Source organism: Neophocaena asiaeorientalis, unplaced genomic scaffold (assembly GCF_003031525.2).
Source record: "Neophocaena asiaeorientalis asiaeorientalis breed wild unplaced genomic scaffold, Neophocaena_asiaeorientalis_V1.1 scaffold971, whole genome shotgun sequence".
NCBI lineage: Eukaryota > Metazoa > Chordata > Mammalia > Artiodactyla > Phocoenidae > Neophocaena > Neophocaena asiaeorientalis.
In genome coordinates, this window is record NW_020175214.1 from 14,627 (window position 1) to 35,622 (window position 20,996).

General features: G+C 37.0%; 1 protein-coding gene across 1 annotated transcript in view; it reads right to left on the minus strand.

Moving 5' to 3' along the window:
• Window positions 1-20,996, minus strand: part of LOC112413381 (histone-lysine N-methyltransferase SMYD3-like) — a gene marked incomplete at its 3' end in the record, with an annotated part of 216,415 nt that overhangs the window by 10,884 nt on the left and 184,535 nt on the right. Inside the window, exons 3-5 of the mRNA XM_024765326.1 lie at window positions 17,926-18,033; window positions 16,269-16,326; window positions 14,285-14,421 (exon numbers count right to left, since the gene is read on the minus strand). Of these exons, the coding sequence (XP_024621094.1) occupies window positions 14,285-14,421; window positions 16,269-16,326; window positions 17,926-18,033 (303 nt within the window). The remainder of the gene's footprint in view (window positions 1-14,284; window positions 14,422-16,268; window positions 16,327-17,925; window positions 18,034-20,996) is intronic.

Here is a 20,996-nt window from a genome sequence, read left to right on the forward strand (position 1 = left end):
AACCATTAGCAAACACATAGATATCTTCCAGGAATGGAATTCCAAAATCTGATCACATCCCTGTAATTCTCTAATTATCAAACCCAGCAGTGTTGACAAAGCAGAAGCCCACTCAACTACTGCTGATAATTTGTATTCAAAGCTAAATTTCCTCTATCAAATCAGAATGACTCCGAGATAGAAGCACACTACCTTAGGATCCAAAGGAACACAATGATTTCCACCTCCTTGCTTACGCATTTACACACACACACACACACACACACACACACACACACAGCAGCAGCAGCAGCAGCAGCAGCAGCAGCAGCAGCAGCAGCAGCCGTAACCAGGCTTTGCTGATTTGTCACACTGGCTTTGACAACCTCTCCTTGTGTATTCTCATATACACAGGCAGCTTTACAAATTGGCTCAAAAATACCTTAGCCTGTCAAAAATAATTCCATATCCAGAGGACTTAACTTGCCCTGCCTACCTTTGTTTGCTACTGTCATAGCAACAATGCTTCAGATATCATCAAGCTTTGGAAGTGTGAAGAAACACACTGACGATGCAATAATGTGAAGGGGGAAAAGCAAAATGCAGGTGACGATGCAACAATGTAAAAGAGCGAAAGCATGCATTGACTGAATCCCTGCAACTTGCTGGTTACTATGCAAGGTGCTAAGAAAATGGTTACACCCCTCAAGTTACAATCTATCCAAGCAGTCATCCAGTTCCAGGAAAGCAGTAATGGGATGAGGCCTGCAGAGTCCTCAAATGCTATATTTTAAAACCTTGATTTTATACAACAGGCAGTAGGAAATCAAAATTTAAAGCAGGGGATACAAATGATCAGATTGGTATTTTAAAAATATATTTCTAGGGCTTCCCTGGTGGCGCAGTGGTTGAGAATCCACCTGCCAATGCAGGGGACAAGGGCTCGAGCCCTGGTCTGGGAAGATCCCACATGCCGTGGAGCAACTAAGCCTGAGCGCCATAACTACTGAGCCTGCGCTCTAGTGCCTGTGAGCCACAACTACTGAGCCCGCGTGCCTAGAGCCCACGTTCTACAACAAGAGAAGCCACCACAATGAGAAGCCCATTCACCACAACAAAGAGGAGCTCCCACTCACTGCAACTAGAGAAAGCCAAGCACAGCAACGAAGAACCAAAGCAGCCAAAATAAATAAATAAATATTTTTAAAAATTATATATATATATTTCTGAAGGCAGTATTAAAAATGGGTTGAGATCCAGGGAAAGAGAGGCAAAAAGATTAGTTAGAGCCAAGTACGCAAGATAAAAAGACTTAACTAGGCCAGAGGCAAAAAATATATAAAACGAAAAGAACAGAGTTAAGAGGTATTTCAAAAGCAGCATAAGCAGGGCATATAGAAGGCAAGAGAGAGGGAATATTCAGGGGCATCCTTGACGCTTCTGGTGTGGCTGACTCAGGAGACTGCCATGCTAAGAAAAGAGATAGAAAAAAAAGATGGAGAAGCAGCACATCCTACTGAGGATAAGACAAGAGTTTAAGTATTGGATGAATCTGAAGTTAAAACAGATCATGCAAATGAAGATTTTTATTAAGTAGAAAATATGGGATTGGATCTCAGAGGAAACGGCAAGGCTCAGCAAGTCAGGCCACGGCAGTGGAATGCTTGTCATCCAACAGGTAAAAAGAGAACTAGAGAATGATAATTTTTTTTAAAAAATGGTATGAGACGTAGAAGGAGAATCAGCGGCAGGTCATGCCACAGAAGGCAATTAAAAGATTTCTAAAATTTGGACAATATCACACCTTAAGATCTGCATACTTGAGGTTTAAGTGGGTACTGCTCTATGGACTCTCGGACAAATGGAAAACAAGAAAACCCACAGTCACCTTCTATTACAAAAGACTTCTGAGGCACCAAAACAACATACCTTACCAACTTTCGCTCTAAACTTGAAACACCAAGAGCCCATGAACGGCTGTGAAGGATGAAACAGGGGGACTTCCCTGCTGCTCCAGTGGCTAAGACTCCGTGCTCCCAATGCAGGGGGCCCGGGTTCGATCCCTGGTCAGGGAACTAGATTCCACATGCCACAACTAAAAGACCACGTGTGCCACAACTAAAAGATCACACATGCTGCAACAAAGACCCAGTGCAGCCAAATAAATAAATAAATAAATATTAGGGGAAAAGAAAGGATGAAACAGGGCCCAGGACATCAACCAGCAAGTCACATGGGCCTCTTCAGATGCTGAGTTGGCCCTGTATTTCAATAAAATACTGCCACCCATGATGGGGGAGGAGGGTAGGAAAGAAAGTGCTGTAAAGTGTATTTTTAATCCTGTTCCTAATTCAACTGATCCAGTACTTCAAGGTTGTGGAATCTAGATTTCAAAAGTTAGCTTAACTCCATGCAAATTCCATTTCAGTCATCTTTATTTTCACATAGAGTTGTGGCAGCATCAGCTCAGAAATATTTGATATGAAAAACCCACCCTCCCCCGACCCTCCCTGCCAGCCCTTTTTAGATTTGAATATATGAAGCAGAGACATGTAAGACATGATGCACCAACTGTATGAGAACAGAAGGAATCCTAATTAAATAATTTAAAGCTTTGCCTATAGTAGTGCTTTAGTATTAGTGATAGAAATCTTATCATACATATTCTCATTTCTTTCACTCTGGTTTTGCTCCTAAGGCTTACAATAGTTCATAATTAGAGCTTTAACACAAAACTAACATAACACCAGAATGCAGTATGGTGGGAATGCAGTATGGTGGGAATGCAGTATGGTGGGATGGAGAAAATCTAAAATCCTGATAGTCAAGTTAAAGCTCTGGTTCCTTTATTTAAAAACAATGTGACCTTAAGCATTCCATCATCTGCAAAAGGAATAGTAACAATAACTCAGAAGGTTGTTATAAGTAATAAATGTAACAAATAAATACATTTGTTAAAGTACTTTGTAGAGTAAAAAAAATAAAATAAAAAATAAAATTGGGTGGGCTTCCCTGGTGGCGCAGTGGTTGAGAGTCCGCCTGCCGATGCAGGGGACACGGGTTCGTGCCCTGGTCTGGGAGGATCCCACATGCCGCGGAGTGGCTGGGCCCGTGAGCCATGGCCGCTGAGCCTGCGCGTCCGGAGCCTGTGCTCCGCAACCGGAGAGGCCGCAACAGTGAGAGCCCCGTGTACCACAAAAAAATAAATAAATAAAATAAAATAAAATTGGGTGAGTGCAGCACTAGGCAACTTGTGATAAATCTCTCAATTATCGCTTGATCTGTTCGTGTAAGACAAAGACCAGTGTCTAAATACCCACTGGCTTCCTGGTAAATATGGGACAAAAAAAAATGAGGAATACAAAACAAATCCACATACTGTTAAGTATGTAATAAAGCAGCTCTGTTTATAACAGAGTTATCTGAAGGGAATGTATCCAGATGGTTTGGAAAGCCACCATCATTTAAACATAGCCATACAGAGTCCCTGAGACTGAAACTCATCATTACAGAGACAATCTAATCTAGGTTCCAATGCTGTTAAGAGTAATCCTATGGTGCAACTTATTCTTAATTTTCTGGCTTTATACTGATAACCTTCAAAATAAGGAATAGAGAGGGGTGGTGCCAGGAAATGGGGAGATGGACAAAGGGTACACACTTCCAGCTGTAAGATGAATGAATTCTGGGAATCTACTGGATAGCATAGTGATCGTAGCTGATAATACTGTATCATATTTAAAAACCGCTACGTGAGTAGATCTTAAATGTTCTCACCACACACACACAAAAATTTGGTAATTATGTGACGTGACAGACGTGTTACCTAACCCTACAGTCAGAATCATTTTGCAATATGTAAGTGTATCAAATCAACACATTGCACATATTAAACTTATATAATGTTATATGTCAATTACATCTCAATAAAGCTAGAAAAAATATATAAGGAATAGATATTGTTGAAAAGTTGTTTGTAACGTTAAGTTCTGTTTGCTCTATCACATTTTTACTTCAACTTAGAAAGTAATTCTTGAGCACTTAGGCATCAACTAGGAGAAAGAGCATTTGAGCTCAAACGACCTAAATTTTAGCATCCATCCTGTCATTGGGTGACTATTTTATTAACCTTCTCTGAGCCACAACTGATGTATCATGGAAAGAGGGAGAGGGAAGGAAGTGAGGAGACTACGGAGCTGGATAGTTTCTGTGATCTTTTCAGGCCTAAAATTGTACGGTTGTACTGTGCTTAAGGAAGGAATTGGGTAACATGACTCCTATTCTCACAAAGTTTACCATCTAACTGGGAATGTAGGAAATGAAGACATATAGCTAATTAAAAGAATATTCACCATTGCCAAATGATTGGCATAGAAAACACCAGTGGCTACTGATTTTACAACAAGGAAGGATCAATCCTAGTCAGGTGGACTTCATCAAAGAAATAAGCTGGGGCTTCCCTGGTGGCGCAGTGGTTGAGAGTCCACCTGCCGATGCAGGGGACACGGGTTCATGCCCCGGTCTGGGAAGATCCCACGTGCCGCGGAGCGGCTGGGCCCATGAGCCATGGCCGCTGAGCCTGTGCGTCCGGAGCCTGTGCTCCGCAACGAGAGAGGCCACAACAGTGAGAGGCCCGCGTACCGGTTAAAAAAAAAAATAAAGAAATAAGCTGGACTTGGATAGAGAGGATGGGGAAAGATATACTACATTCTTCCATTATGCACCATGAATACAACAAACACAGAACACTTTACATATCATCAAGCCTTACCTTATTCATGGAGATAACTCATCCTGACATGTGCTTCTAATCTGGCATGAAACACTTCCAGGGACAGGAAGCTCCAAGCTATGCCAGGGCAGCCTGATACATCCTTGGACCACTCTAATGACAAAGCTCTTCCAGATACTGAGCTATAGTCAACTTGCCCAATATGACAGGGCTTTCTGTCCTTCCTTCGTCATACTTTACAAAGAACATTTATCTAAATACATCTCCTTAAATACGTAACACTAGGTACTGAAGAAAAATTTAATGAAAATTGACCCTTTCAGATAGTAGTTGGGCTATTTTCTCTCTTGATCAGGCCACATTTTTTTCTTTTTCATCTGACTTAGAGAAGCCATCCCCAAACTTACCTGCTTACCTTTATAATATACCACCTTGTTTTCTTCATCATATAGCAATGTCTGATTTCTGCCATCAAAACTATCACTCTGTTTCTAAAAACAGTAAAATTTAACAGAGCAGTTTATCACAATTTTTCATTACTATTAGTGTTACACCCCTAAAAGCTGTTTTTTCCTCCCATGAGAGGTCCTTCTCATTCATAACAGAAATAGTCAAATCACAAAGTAAAATCTGAAGGCAATATCCATTATCTAAGAAAAAGATCTGAAGACTCAAACAAAAAATTTCTGAACCCGAGTTACACAGCCAAAATAATTCTACTAGGAAAATGTGTCTTGGGGCTTCCCTGGTGGTGCAGGGGTTAAGAATCCACCATGTCTCCATGCAGGAGACACGGGTTCGATCCCTGGTCCAAGAAGATCCCACATGCTGCAGAGCCAAGTAAGCCCGTGCTCCACAGCTACTGAGCCAGCACTCCAGAGCCCGCGAGCCGCAACTACTGAGCCCGTGTGCCACAACTACTGAAGCCCACACGCCTAGAGCCCGTGCTCCACAACAAGAGAAGCCACCACAATGAGAAGCCCACGCACCACGACGAAGAGTAGCCCTCGCTCGCCGCACCTAGAGAAAGCCTGCGCACAGCAACAAAGACCCAACACAGCCAAAAATAAATAAATTAAACAAATAAAATTTTTTAAAAATATAAAAATGTGTATTTCTTTTCAAGGCAAAGTAACAAACTATAACATCTGTAGTTAAAGAAAACAAAAACAAAAGACCAAGAATGATAGTTTAAGTATGTAAGACATTAGTAAAGTACACATTTTTTCTATTTAAGAATTTTATTTCTTCCTAATCCTTAGTGAAATACTACATCTCTTCTACTATATTACTGAATTAAAACATTTTAAATTTATTGAATCAAATGTTTTGAGGACAAAAAATAATAAATTCAAAAAACAATTATTGTATACATACTATGCTTACAAATGTCATTGGCAATGTTAAACTGTAGAACCAGTGGCTTGTTAGAAGGTAACAAATAAAATATTTCCTATCTTTTTCTTTAATTAGAGAAGTTTTTGATAACACGTGCTGTCTCCTACTGTGTACAAAAAAATCTTTTGGCTTACAAAAAATAATTTAAGGGTTGGCAAGCAATGGCCCATGGACCAAATCTGATCCACCACCTGTTTTTGCACAGCCTGCAAGCTCAGAATATTTTCTTACATTTTTAAAAGGCTGAGGGAAAATAAAAAGAGGAATATTTGGGTACAAGTAAAAATTATATGAAAATCAATGTTCTGTGTCTGTAAACAAAGTTTTATTGGGAGACACCCACACCCGTTCACTTATATATTATCCATGGATGCTTTCAACTATAATGGAAGAGTTAAGGAGTTGCCATGGAGACCATAAGTAACCATCTCAGCGTGCATTACAAATCGCCAGTAATAATTCATTTTTGCTTCTTGGCTTACAAAGTGTAAAATATGTGGGCTTTTACAGAAAAGGTTTGCCGAACTCTGGAATAATTAATATAATGATTCATTATTCCCTGAAGAATTTATGATAATAACAGCTTCTGTGATTCTGAGCTATCAACTGAACTTCTTGAATTTTACCATAATAAAGATTCCTTTTTACCTAGTGTTGTGTATTTACAGTACTGTAATAATTTTAAAATATATTTAACAAAGAATACACCATAAAACAGAAAAGGTACAGTTTTCATGCATTATTTAACTCAGTCAACAATTAAACCCTAGTGAATACAATGAAGATTTCTAGGGATTCAAAATAAATAAAATGTAATTCCTAGCTCTAAGAAAGTCATACTCTAGTGGGGAGACATAGTACTCTAATAAAAGTTTTTGTCACTAAAGGGAAGGCCAAAGCAATGAAAGTAACCTCTACCATTTCATAATGACATACTGTCATTTTTAAAATATTACCTCTATATGAATTAATGGCAAGTTATATACTCAAATAAATAAGGCAACAAGGCTTGGCCAACACGTTTATCGATTAATAAATCAGAGCACTAGCCTTATGTACATAATCAACCTTGACCAACACACATGTAAGTAAAAATGCTGATTAAGAATTTACTAATTATCCTTCTGAACTTTAGAAGTTAGTTGGCCATCTGGTCCTTAACTGTGATAAACAGACACCAACTCATCATAGGTTATTTGTACATAAAGGAAGAGAAATAGTAAGTGAATGGTTAATAACGAAGAACATAATAGATAAATACCATCATTAAAAATACATGAATTGTTTTGTTTTGAAATCTCAAGTGTCCTACAAGTGTCACTTTACTTGGAAGAACACTTCTGAGAAGAACTGTCCCTTGAATCTCCTCAGAGATTCAGTCTATTGTAAAAAATAAATAAATAAATCATAAATGCATCAGCTTTTCATAATTAGAGTGGCAGGATGTGCATGCAGCTACGAATGTTGGCTGTTTGCCTGCTTCACTTAAAACCAGAAGGAAAGTATAATCCCAATAATGAAGTCTTCTAGCAACTGTTGTGAGCAGACGAGAGAGATGTCTCAACTAGCAACTACCTCCAAATGTAGAGATACATGCACCCCGGTGATTGGAGGTTAGCAATCCTGGTGTGTCTCCTTGCTTTTAGTATTAAATATTTAATGGCATATTTTTTCCTTAATGGAATCCAGGCACATCTGATCAGTCACTGGGATTATTTAGTAATGCAGTCAAAGTTATCATACTGCCATCTTATAAGCTTTGTAATTAGACAATTCGTCACTTTACCAAAAGATTGCTTTCTTTACTACTTTATAGCATGCTACGGTAGTGAAATTCAACTAAGCTGATCAACAAAAAGGCTCTAAAATTTGGTCCTATATGAACTTGAAACCTCCAGTGGCAAACACACACAATCCTGACCTTTCAAAACAACAGTGGTAATATCTGTCCCACAAATTAGCCTAACAGCAACAGTGAAGTAATAAAGCACCAGTACATCCAGAATGAGAGGGCTAACTAAAAGAAAAATTTAAGATTAAAAAACTGAATATATCATAAACAAATTTGTTCTTGCCTTTTACTGAGGTACACCATTCTTTGGCAAGCAAAAAGACCCAATAAGGGTTTATTTAGTAATTTTTCCTCCATGATGACTTCTATACTTTACTAAAATTATAAGGCTATGGCAGAATATCACACAGACTATTTATTAACACTCTAATGGCACATACAAGGCAAATGCAAGTATAATCTTAAATATATTATCATTTGTGTCTTATTTCTAACATATCTCAATCAAAAATATTAAATTACTATTTATTTTCATCCTATGAATTAGCAGATTCTCATTTTAACCCATTCTCCACTGTTTCTCCGATAAACAAAAATTCTCCCCCAGTGAAAAAGAATTTACTCAGAATGAAACTGAATGTAAACTTTAAGTATCATAGTACAAAAAGCACCTAAAATTCTCACTTTCAAATCTATACAACCACAGTGTATATTGCAAAACCAGCTCCCCCTAATAGCATTAAAAATTAGAGTTCAGAAGGCAAGCTCTGGAGGTCACAGATGTGCCCTAAAGAGCAAAAATAACATTCTACCAGGAAAATTATTATTTTGTTTAAAAGAAAAAAAGAGGGAACATCTTCTCAAACAGATGTGAAATTTCTAATCAAAAAATTCTGTTGCAGTTACATAATATTATCAAGTTAAAAAGTACTTTGCAGAGGTCTGGCAGCACTAACAATGACATCTGTTTTGTGGTCAGGAAGTTCACTTTTATTCTTGTTGCTTCCAATGTGATGTCTGGTTTTGAAACACTTTATGCAACTAGTCCATTTTCTATTATTTTGTTCAGAGCTTATCACATTCTATTCAGTCTACCAAATGCATTTTTAGAAAAGGAAGTTTTAAGTCCAGAAAAAAAAATAAGTATATTGTTCTAGAACTCTGCACAGTGATCGCTAAAAAATACACTCTATGCATAGAAAATAAGCTCAGAACTAAGTCTACTGACATTAAATTTAGAATAACCATTACCAATAATAACCAGTGTATGTTTGGGGGGATGGAATAGAGACATTCCATGTCATTTCAGTGAACTATGACATGACAACTAACAAAACCCTTACAATTTAATTGCATCCTTTTAAGATTCACGTGTGAGAAACATTTCATTCATCACAGTAAGCTTGCTTTTATATTTCCTACATGAAATCCCAAGGAACTACTCTGAAATCATGGAGTTGCGACGAATGTAGTACATAGTACACGATTTCTGTCCACATTAGCTATGGGCTGAAACCAAGCCAGTTACTAGGGGAAAGGTACTATTTTCTGCCTGCAAAATTTTTTTCTCAACAAGATAGGTAATTCTCAGCATGGGCATGGGATACCAGCACTGGGCACAACGGTAAGCAACCATCTGAGACTCTGGTTTACAATCAGTTGCAGATTACACTCTTGGCTACGTGACAACACAGGGAGACATACAACACTGAAGTTTTATACTAGAATACAAGTAAGTACGGGAAATAGGCACAGCAGTAGTAGAAATTAATACCGTGTCAGACACTTTAAGTACTTTAGAGTTAATCCTCACTTTAATCTGTAAATATTATTATTATTCCCATTTACAGATGAGGAAATTGAGGTTGAGAGGATTTCATTTACTTGTCTGAGAAAGCAACTTAGCCATCAAACTACTGTTCAACCTCCCATTTAAATTTGCCCTCCAACTGTAATTTTCTCACCTTTTAAAGTTTATAGTCATTATTTGTATATACATTCTCTATATTTGTAGCAAATATTTCGAACTCTATCAACAGATTGAACCACAGGAGTTGTCTTGCCAAGATAAATCCATTTTGAAATCTAACCAGAAATCTTATTTCAAAATAGAAATGGAAGGAAAAAGAGTTAGGGAGTGGGAAGGAGGAGGGGCCTGTGGAGATGGAAACGTACATCTTCCCTTCTCTAAACAATCTGAAAAAGAGCCAGCAGAGATGAGTCTGGCCTCTATTTTTGATGAATATACAAATAGTCACGCGCCTCCACTGTGCTCACTACCAAGTATCCCCAGTACATCTCCCACCCTTTGGCCACCTTCATTGTTGTCAGTGGTGAACCACCACTTTACTCATACCTTACGCTTTTATTTCCATTCAGCCACACCCCCAAGTAACATACAATCTAAGTTAAAAAAAAAAAAAAAACTTATGCAAATAAAGCTTCAAGCAAATCACTCCCACGTTTCCATCCAACCAGATCATCACTCTGCAGCTGGCCAGCTGTAGAAATTCTAGAGGTACTACTACCCTCGCTAATTTCCTCTTACTACCTAAAGCAAACCAAACATTTGAGCATCACGCTTTCATTCAAACTCTTTTTGTAATCACTAAATATAACTGAAACATGTATTCCACTGGTAACAACTACCTTTTCAAATCTTCTCCATAGGAAGTCAACATATTTTTCTTACCCGGGGGTTAGAGGAGTTAGTACCCCCTCACTCCCCACAAGTATTTCTAGACCATTCTCTATAATTGTTTCCCAACACCATCTTCTCTTCTGAAATTCATGCCATTAATTTCTGCTTCCTATGTGAAGTCCTCCTTGATCTCCTCCCCTAGAAAAATTTCTCCTTCCTACTTAACTTTTACAACCAGGCAATAAGTTCAGAAGTCGACAGGATATTTTATACAGCAAAGTACTATCTCTAAATCCCAATTGCCAGTTGCTCTCTGTGTGTGTGTGAATGTGGGGATGGGTAGTGGGAGGCTAATACTGGTAACCAGGAAGTGGAGAAAAAAGGAACACTTGGAAATATAACTGGAAAAAAGGTTACACAATAATGTGTTCAGAGTAGTGAAGGGGGACGGGGGGACATTTTCCAAGCAAAACCAAGTCCTGAGCAACAGAAGCACAAGAGGCACTAAGAACCTAGTCCAACAGGAAATATACACTATTTTTCAACAGAAAACCCCAGAGTGTTCAAAATACAAATTGCTAACTTTTGAGGAATTCATCATGGTCTTCTATGAGAAAAAGCTATCAGCTCAGCAGAGAAGAAATTTGCTCTCAGGACTAAGAACCTTCACATCCTCCACCGACCCCTTTCATTTCCAGGCAGTACAAGTTTGATAAATATATGCATATCCCCAAGTAAAACTTTTGACTTGCTGAGGTTCTTTGCCTTGGTAGATAATTTTCAGAGTTAGAATTAACCATGTATTTTGATAACCCTGGACAAGAGTGCTTGCTGCAAACAAAACAAAAACAAAACAAAACTTGCATAATTTGATCAGTGAATTCACTAACAGACACCTCTCTCAGGAGGCCAAGAGGCCTGATAGCAAAAGAGTAACTGTAAGGAATGTCTGGAAACCCAAATAAAGGAAAAGAACATCTGTGTGACATCTATCAGATATAAAACAAGTCTGAAAAGTATTGAAACCAAGTGATGGAAACATGAGGGTTCATTAGAATTGTCTCTCTACTTTTGTGTGTGTTTGGAAAAGTCCATAGTCAAAGATTCAAAAAAATTAAGATAGAAACAAATCAGCAAAAGCTCTCAGAATTCCTCTTGTCTTAAATGACAATGAGAGGAGCCAAAACACAAGCTTCGCGTGTCTAATACCTGCACAGAACCTGCATGAACATAAGTGAGTGGGAGGAAAAGCAAAACATAAAACAGGCTTTTCTTTTTGAGGCCAGGTGAAGCCAGCTTTCTTTGAAGCGTAAATTAAAAAGTTCCTGAAGGTGAGAAAAGCAGGTCAGCATAGAACCGCTCCTGACAGACTGCACGTGTAGGTGCAGCAAAAGAAAGCAGCACTCTCTGAAGTGCCCATTTCTTCTCTTTGATTAATTCTCTGCCAGTAAGATGGGGCGGGGGCAGTAGATAGGGATAAAATTCCCTGTCCAGCATTCTCTACCCACTTCCAACGCATTTGTCATGATCGGTGTCATCACACACTTGCAAAGTTATAAGCTCAGTGGCTCATCCCTAAGCTTTGCAGGACACTGATTAGCTTAATTTAAGACTATTCTATTCTTTTAAAAAATGAAGGACAAGGAGGGGGGAGGGGTGGAGGAGGGGAGAAGGAGGAGAGTTTTCTCTTTTAAGGACAAATGTATAAGCAGAAAAATAACTACAGTCTATAAAATATAAACAAAACTTTTACAAGGAAGTACAGGAGCCATAGGTTAATGCTGCTTTCCTCTGATTATTAACCTATATTTTAAGACAGAAATCACAGCTCTGAGTCCAATTCCCCTATACACCACAGAAATGTATACGTTTTACTTTTGTAGCAACAACAAATATAAGTATGTGGGGAGAAGGAAAGCACATTATTAAAATTCTGTCTGCTTAATCATAATGACAGAATTTCCCCCTACACAGCACAGAGAAAAGTTCATTGTAAGATACATGAGATTAAAATTATTTTAAAAGAAACACGAGAAATAAGATAGTAATTTACAATTTACATTAAGCAATGAAAGTATTTTTAATTAGTTATTATGAACACTAATAACTCCAGTAATTAGCACTTGAACATTTTTCAACAATAGGAAACACTAGAAATGAAGTTACAGTCATCATAAGGTATATTTTTATCTTTCAGTAGGTGTTACGTTGTATAGCATGTAACATCAAAAGAGCTTGTATGCACTGTATACGCAGCGTTACTATAGGTCGTAATTTTCAGAAGCATATGAAATAAACATGAGAAACTTCTCAGATGCATTATAAACAACACTTACACTTTGAAATCAATTTTAATTAACAGACAAACCAGAATGAAATGCTAAAATGAAATTATCGGAAAATCGTAAGAGCATACCCTAAAGAATAAAACTACATTTGGGAAAAACAAGAATAAATCTGTAGCAATCAAACTAATCACATTTAAATTCTTAGAAAATAAGCAGATTATAAAACATACTTTAAAAATATTCACAAGATAAATATATCATTGGATGTGTGCATATAAATTGTAAAATTGACAAAATCACCCTCAAACGTAAAATTTTACTTATTATTAAAAATATGATCAATATTTAAACAAATCCAAACACACAATATGAGAAAGTAAGGACGGCAAACACATGATAATAACAAAGGATATATTGGTTCCTTTGTCCCTATCCCAGAGTAGATATCAAGAATCAATCAGGGACTTCCCTGGTGGCACACTGGTTAAGAATCTGCCTGCCAATGCAGGGAACACAGGTCCGAGCCCTGGTCCGGGAAGATCCCACATGCTGCGGAGCAACTAAGTCCGTGCACCACAACTACTGAGTCGACACTCTAGAGCCCGTGAGCTACAACTACTGAGCCCACGTGCCACAGCTACTGAAGCCCACACACCTAGAGCCCGTGCTCCGCAACAAGAGAAGCCACTGCAATGATAAGCCCATGTACCACAACAAAGAGTAGCCCCTGCTCGCTGCAACTAGAGAAAGCCGCACACAGCAACAAAGACCCAACACAGCCAAAAATAAATAAATGAATAAATAAATTAAAAAAGAAAAAGAATCAATCAGTGCATTCTTTCTCTCTGGACCCAAACAAACCCTCAGAAGCACTTCCAAAAAGAGCACTCAGGTACCCATTACCAAGAGACCACAATGAAATATTAAATTATACCTATTTTCTATCCCTAATCTAAGATTTTCATGACTTAAAACATTTAAACAAATGTTTTGGCAATTTGGGCAATTAGTTTAAAATCAGAAATGGTTATATTTTCATATCATTTAAAATTCACTTAATCAAGAAACGGATTCCAATGATTTCTTTCACTTCAAGGAAAGTTCCATTGCTGAAACAACCACCACAAAATGAAATGGACTCAATGGCAAACTTAAATCCATTCATAAAAAATAATGGAATATGTTACTTTCTTTTGAGAAAAGAAAGCACACTCTTTTGAGGGTGTGCTTTGAGAGCTGACAATGAACATACTTGGGCCACTAGTAAGAATACTGATAAAGCAGAAAAAATAATACTCTTTTCAATATAAGCAATACACTCTCCCATTCTCTACTCAGTAAAGCAGGGGACTGATAAAGGCATGAAGGGTCCTGGATTTTCACGGATCAACAACAAAATAAGGAGTAAAGGGTTGATTTATGGCATTAGCAAAGATACCAAAGTTAACACTTACTTTTGCAAAGGCTTCAAAAATGTCAAAGGAAGGTGGCAGCTGAGAAGCATCCTGTATTTCTTCTCTCATGAAGTGTTGAAATGTTAATACAAGTTGCCTGAGGCCCTCTTTCTTATCTTCAGTCAGTTTGTTAATATCTTTTTTAAAGATAAAATAAATAGTACAATCACACAGTGAACTTTCAATGGATAATTTTCAGGTGTTCAATGGTAGCTGTTAAGGCAGATATTTCCTACCCTAGATTCCATTCTGACAGAGATCAATGCATCTTTTTATTTTTTGACAACTGCAAATCATTATCATACATTATCAATCAAATTCTGCCAAACGTTATCTACAAAATAAGATCAAACACCTAGCAAAACAAAATAAATACACACACAGATGAAAAAACATTAAAACCAAAATCAGTAATGATGTGTGTTAGCAGATTTTCTACATCCTCCTGCACACATGTTCAAACCACCATACATGCTTATTTAGTTAGTGAATTTAAGTAGACTTTTCCGTGAAACAATTTACAACCAGGTCGTAACTAACTGATAAACAGTATCATCTCAAAGACAAAAAAAAAAACAGAAAGCAAGAACTGAAAAGTTCAGTTAAATTAAGTTCAAATTGGTGAAACTGGTCAAGTAGAAAGTACATCGAGAAAAAAACATGAATCAACCAAAGAAATCTCATTTTCAAGTTCTTTTCAGGTTGAATAAACAAAATATGATACTGCTTCAACCCAAACGGAGAAAGTTCCAAAGCCAATATCACCCCTTTAAAAACTCAGTTTCACTTATATCATAAAGGGGTGTGAAGACTAGGAGTGCACAGTTCAATTAATAACGTTTGAGAGCACTTCACTTAACGCAGCATGTATGACACTGCTACGGAGCAGGGCTAATGTTCACAGTAAAACTCACTGCAAGAGATGTTATTTACCTAGCAGTAATATAAGAAGAAAATGGGGCTTCCCTGGTGGCGCAGTGGTTGAGAGTCCGCCTGCCGATGCAGGGGACACGGGTTTGTGCCCCGGTCTGGGAAGATCCCACATGCTGCAGCTGGGCCCGTGAGCCATGGCCGCTGAGCCTGCGCGTCCGGAGCCTGTGCTCCGCAACGGGAGAGGCCACAATAGTGAGAGGCCCGCATACCGCAAAAAAAAAAAAAAGAAGAAGAAAAAAAAATGACTAGTTCTCTATTAAAACTTGAAAAGATAGATCAAGATGAAACTACAGCATAACTCTGTTGCTCATGTCAGGTCTACATATTTTCTTTAAATTACTTGTTCAACAGAACAAATTAACCCAATGATTCCTTAAATAATAATTTATTATCATTGGCATTTAGGATTCCATATTTGTCTCCATCTAGAAATATTAAACTGTGTAGCACATTTACTCCATGAGCTCTTGCTACTTTTGACTTAAAAGTCATTTACAACTTCAATGAAGAGGATCTGTGATCTGTGCCAATAGAAAGAAACATAAACCCTACGTTCATTTCACACTCAGATTTGCAAAGCCTCTCAGTATTAAGGATGTTGGCCACCACCATGGTAGTTCAGGAGAAGAACAACGCTCAATGCTGTCAGAGAGCCTAAGTCATCGGTACTTTCTACTTTCCTTGTTATCTAAATGTTCCCTGGAGCCCCCATTCACATTACTGTTCCCTAACATCACAAAGAAACCAAGAGTGGGAAAAAGGGAAAGAAGAGGGAAAAACAGAAGTAAAATGTATTCTGCCAGCTGGACAAAGGGTTATACTCCCCTCACTGCCTAACTTGGACACCTCTACGGCACCTCACAAACTCCTCTAGGGCCAAAGCTACCCTAGAATAAATTAAATAAGCTAATGTGTCTATATAAAAGCATGAAAAGGTTTGCTGCCTCACATAATAAAGAGACAGAAAAACAAAGTTTAAAAAAAAAAAAGGCAACTCATCAGCTCAGCAAATAAATGATAGAACTTAAGATGCTGATAGGGAATCACTTACTTGACTCCAGATCATAAAATGAGTAAAGTTTCTCCGATTCAGAGGGTATTTCTTCCATCTATGAAGAAAGGGGGAAAACACCAAAAACAATTTCAAGTGCTCCAATATATAAATGAATATGTTTGCATATCTTTAAATATTCAAATGGAAGTCCGTTAAAAAGATCATTTTCTAGATTATCCTTCTTATCATTCTTAGAGTTAAATTATTCAATCAGTCACAACTTTAAAATCTGTGTTGCAACTTGACCCACCCATTTAATTTCCAAACACAAAATTCTTTTACAAGAAGTTTCCATTCTTTTCTTTTTTTCCCCAATTCTACCACAGACTTGTATCACTGTAAGGATTTTACTACTAATTATTATAGAAAAGCAAAGATGGATGAATAAAAATAAGAGTTTATTACAAACTGTGCAACCTTGGGCACGTTACTTAAACTTGAGGTGTCAATTTCCTTATGTGAAACACAGGAGTAATAATAGCACTGAGTTGTTGTGGGATGAAATAAGGTATATCATGTAAAGCAATTAGCACAGGGCCTAGAAATAGTTAAGTGCTCAACAGAAAGTAGCTATCATTACAGTTACTTTCTATTAGATTCTGATTCCGTAGGTCGGGGTGAAGACAGAGAACTAGAGCCCTGGGTGATTCTGAAGCAACCCATTTCTGCTCTAACAGTGGTTCCCTATCTATTCAATACTAATAAAGCAAAAAAAAGTTCAGACTCAAATATAATATTATTATACTTTTAATATCCAGTGATTAAAGAAACGCATAATGACAAAGTTGCTCTGAATTTATTAAAGCTTTGAAATAAATTTGTGTATTTTAGTTCAACACAACATGTACAATTTAAAAATAGTAGTAAGTATATGTGACAGATGTTGTATATTCAGTCCAAAGACAATGCCAATTTGGCATTCTAAATCCATTTTTTTTTAGTAAAGATGTAGTTGATATATAACATTACATCAGTTTTAGGTATATACTTTTACATTCCTAAATTCCTCTGTGAAATTTTATTGCCAAAAGAAGTTAACAGACAACAGGACACAAGAGAGCTGAAGCCTGCAATAAAGAGATATTCATTCTAAAGCCTGGCAAAAAAAAAAAAAAAAAAAAAAACCCCAAAACTGGAAGGTGTCACCAGAGGGGGATTTCAGGGAATCCACTAGCTGCTTTGGCAGAGTAGGGAAAGGGACTGGAGAAACAATTTCAGTGAATGTTGGCTTAAAAAAAAAAGAAAAGAAAAAAAGATAAGTACCCTTCCTTGTAAGATTAATTATCATTTAATTAAAATCTCACTTGAAGAGGCAACCAAAAGAATTATATACTTGCCCTGTGCATTAGTTCTCAGTAGAAAAGTAATAAAGGCAATGTAACAGGCATCACTAACATCTCATGTCCCAGACACAGGACTTTAGGTTTCTATTCACAGGAGATCACACACAGGGTCTTCAAAGAGGGACGGTGCACTTCATCACTGCTGTGATTAATAGGAAAACAACAAGTCTTGTCTTAAGACACTCCCTGGAATAATCCACCTTCTACCTTAACATGGATTTAAATTCAGTCTTAAATATGAATAATACATGCAATTGCAAGCACTTATGCTAAATTAAAACCCAAGCATATTTCACAAGTTTTATACTCACAAGTTTGAAAACAACTCTGCCAAGAAGTCGGACAGAGTCGGGAGGATATCTGGGTTTGCAGCTTTTAAGGCATTTGCATTCTCGCTTGTGGTCCTGCCAAGCTTTTTTCTGTTAAGACAAGAGTGAGGAGGGCATATAAGACATAAAAATTTAACTTTCATTTACACTGGTTTTGAATGTTGTGAGTCATCAACATTAATTTCAACAGCCTAAATATAACTGCAAATAGAAAATGAAAGCAATATTCTAATACTATTAATGATCCAGGATTCAGTATGCAATTACCAGGCATGGACATCAAGAACTTCCATTTCACCTCTGTCCTTCAATTTGTCCCTTGGTTATTACCTAACTGGTGGAGTCCAAAGAAAGAATCATTATGTCTTTCTTGATAATTTATAAGATAGCCTTTTAGGTGATTAAATAGGATTCAATAATAGACAGTGATTTTGAATACAAAAAGAAAATATCACTCCAAATTAGACAACAAAACACATGGTTCAAAAAAATCAAAACAGGGCTGATAGCTTTCTGAATTTCTGCGCTATTATAGTAAGAACAGAAATATCAGGAGGGCTAACATAGAAAACCTTTTTGTTTTTTTCAGACAAGATAGAAAGGGGTTATTAGCTAAAATGACCAAATGCCATTTTTACCCAGGACCATCTTGGTTTACTTACGTTGTACTGGCCTAATTATTAATACTGTCCCTTTCCATTCTGAAAAGTGTGGTTTGGATGATAAATTATATAGTCACTTTTCCCAGGATCCTAGCCATGTGCTAGTGGGGCTGAAGAGACCACAGAGCCAGTCACCAATCTCGCAACACGAGGAATAAGAGGACTAAATGGATGGACATTATCCTTGAGTCCGACGTCAGAAATGCCATGACTCCCTTTACCTGGGATTACTTCTATATGGAAATAAAATCCAGAGTATCCAATATTTAACCCTGGCAAGAGGAAGACAGCTAAACCAAATATCTAGTATGTTCTTTTCCAAATGAGAGTTGTTAGTTCAATCACTCCCAAATCCTGGGCCTATAAAATCCTCATAGAAGAGGTTTCCCTTTTCCACTTACAGCACAACATGCAGCACAACCAAGACAGTAGCTGCAGCTGCTTTGAAACTGTGACTCAGATTCAAGTTCAAGACAGCATTTTGCTCAGAAAGACTGCCTGTGTCAGGTTGCTGGGTGAAGGCGTGGTTTGTCTGCTGCTATTTCCTTGTAAACCCAATCTTGGAGACACTGTTTACAAGGGGTACTTCTTTTATCAACTCTATTCACAGTTGCCTCATTTCATTCCTTCATATCCACTATGGCAATGCTCTTAATGTGATTTTTTTTTTTTTAGTGTTTATACTTTACTCATTTCTAAATAAAACTGAGTTACTTTCAAAGTAAAGATGAGTATGAAATAAGGTTGCAAAATTAGAAACAGAAAATGTAAAACATATGGAAAAAAAAACTCCTCTAGCATTTACTTAGCATTCTACAGTGTTAGACACATGACTAAGTAATTAAAAAGTATTTTATTTGATTTTCACAATAATCCAAGGGGTAGATACTGTCATCCTTATATTAAAGGTGAAAAAAGTAAGGCTCAAGAGCTGGGATCTAACTACCAAGCTACATAAATATAAAGGGGGAGAGTATAAATTCTTAGTAAGCTAAACAGGAGAGCTAAGCAATTATCGTGCTTGTGTGCAACAATTATTTGAGCTGCCTCACAGGCAAGGCAAAAAGAAAGCATAATGGCTTAAGTAATTCTCATCTTTATCATATACATAATTCTTTACCATGTATATAATTCTTATATATATTATATATATAATTCTTATATATATATATATATAATTCTCATGTATATCTCATATCTCATATATAATTCTTATATATTATATATATAATATATAATTCTCATGTATATCAGAAGGAAGAAAACCTAATACCACAAATATGGTTGAAAGATAAAGGACAAACTAGGAAAAGAAAATTTTAAATATGTATGTAGATAGTGTTAACTGTCACCAAAATACAAAGAGGTCTTATAAAATAACTAAGAAAAGGGTGAATGTTTCCATAAAAATAGTAAAAAAAAAGTGAAGGACATGAAGAGAAAATTCATGCCTAAAAAAGAAATGCCAATAAACAAAAACTAAAAACCAAACAAGTGATCAAAGAAATGTTAACAGAAACGAGATAACACAGGTGACACATTAGTATAGCAAAGATAAATGAAAATATTAATTCAGAAGTCTCTAGGGTGTAGGGAAGTGGGGGCTTTCTAACCTTGTCCTTGGAATTATAAGTTTCCCTAATCTTTCTGATGGGTGTTTGGTAGTAAATATCACGATTTTCAATGTGCATTTTGCTGGCACAGAAATAATATTTATAATGCAATTAATCATAATTTAACTGATGTACATAAATAAGCTTAAGAATGCTCATTGTAGATGTGCTAAAATACTGGATATTGGCAATAATTTTCCAGCTTTTCCCATAAGGAAAAGCTACTTTTGTTTTTCTCTTTATACTTTCCCAATACTGTTATCTTTGACTAATATCATGTATTATATTTATAAATAAAAGCAAAACATAATTATCTTTCTTATATCTAATAACTGTGATTCGAGGAGAAGCATTTTTATATGAAAAAGAAAGCAAAATCACGGTTAATAAAAAACTTTTTTTTTTTGGCAGTACACGGACCTCTCACCGCTGTGGCCTCTCCCGTTGCAGAGCACAGGCTCCAGACGAGCAGGCCCAGTGGCCATGGCTCACGGGCCCAGCCGCTCCGCGGCATGTGGGACCTTCCCGGACCGGGGCACGAACCCGCATCCCCTGCATCGGCAGACGGACCCTCAACCACTGCGCTACCAGGGAAGCCCTAATAAACAACTTTTTAACGTTTGTTTATTTTGGAAAACCTGGTTGTAACTCAAAAAATCTTTTAAATGTATTAATTTTTAAATGTTAAAAAAATGCTTCAATGAATTCTTTTGTAATACCAATGAAATCTTTTGTAACACAAAGACTTAGTAAACTTTTATCAATTTTTAAATATTAT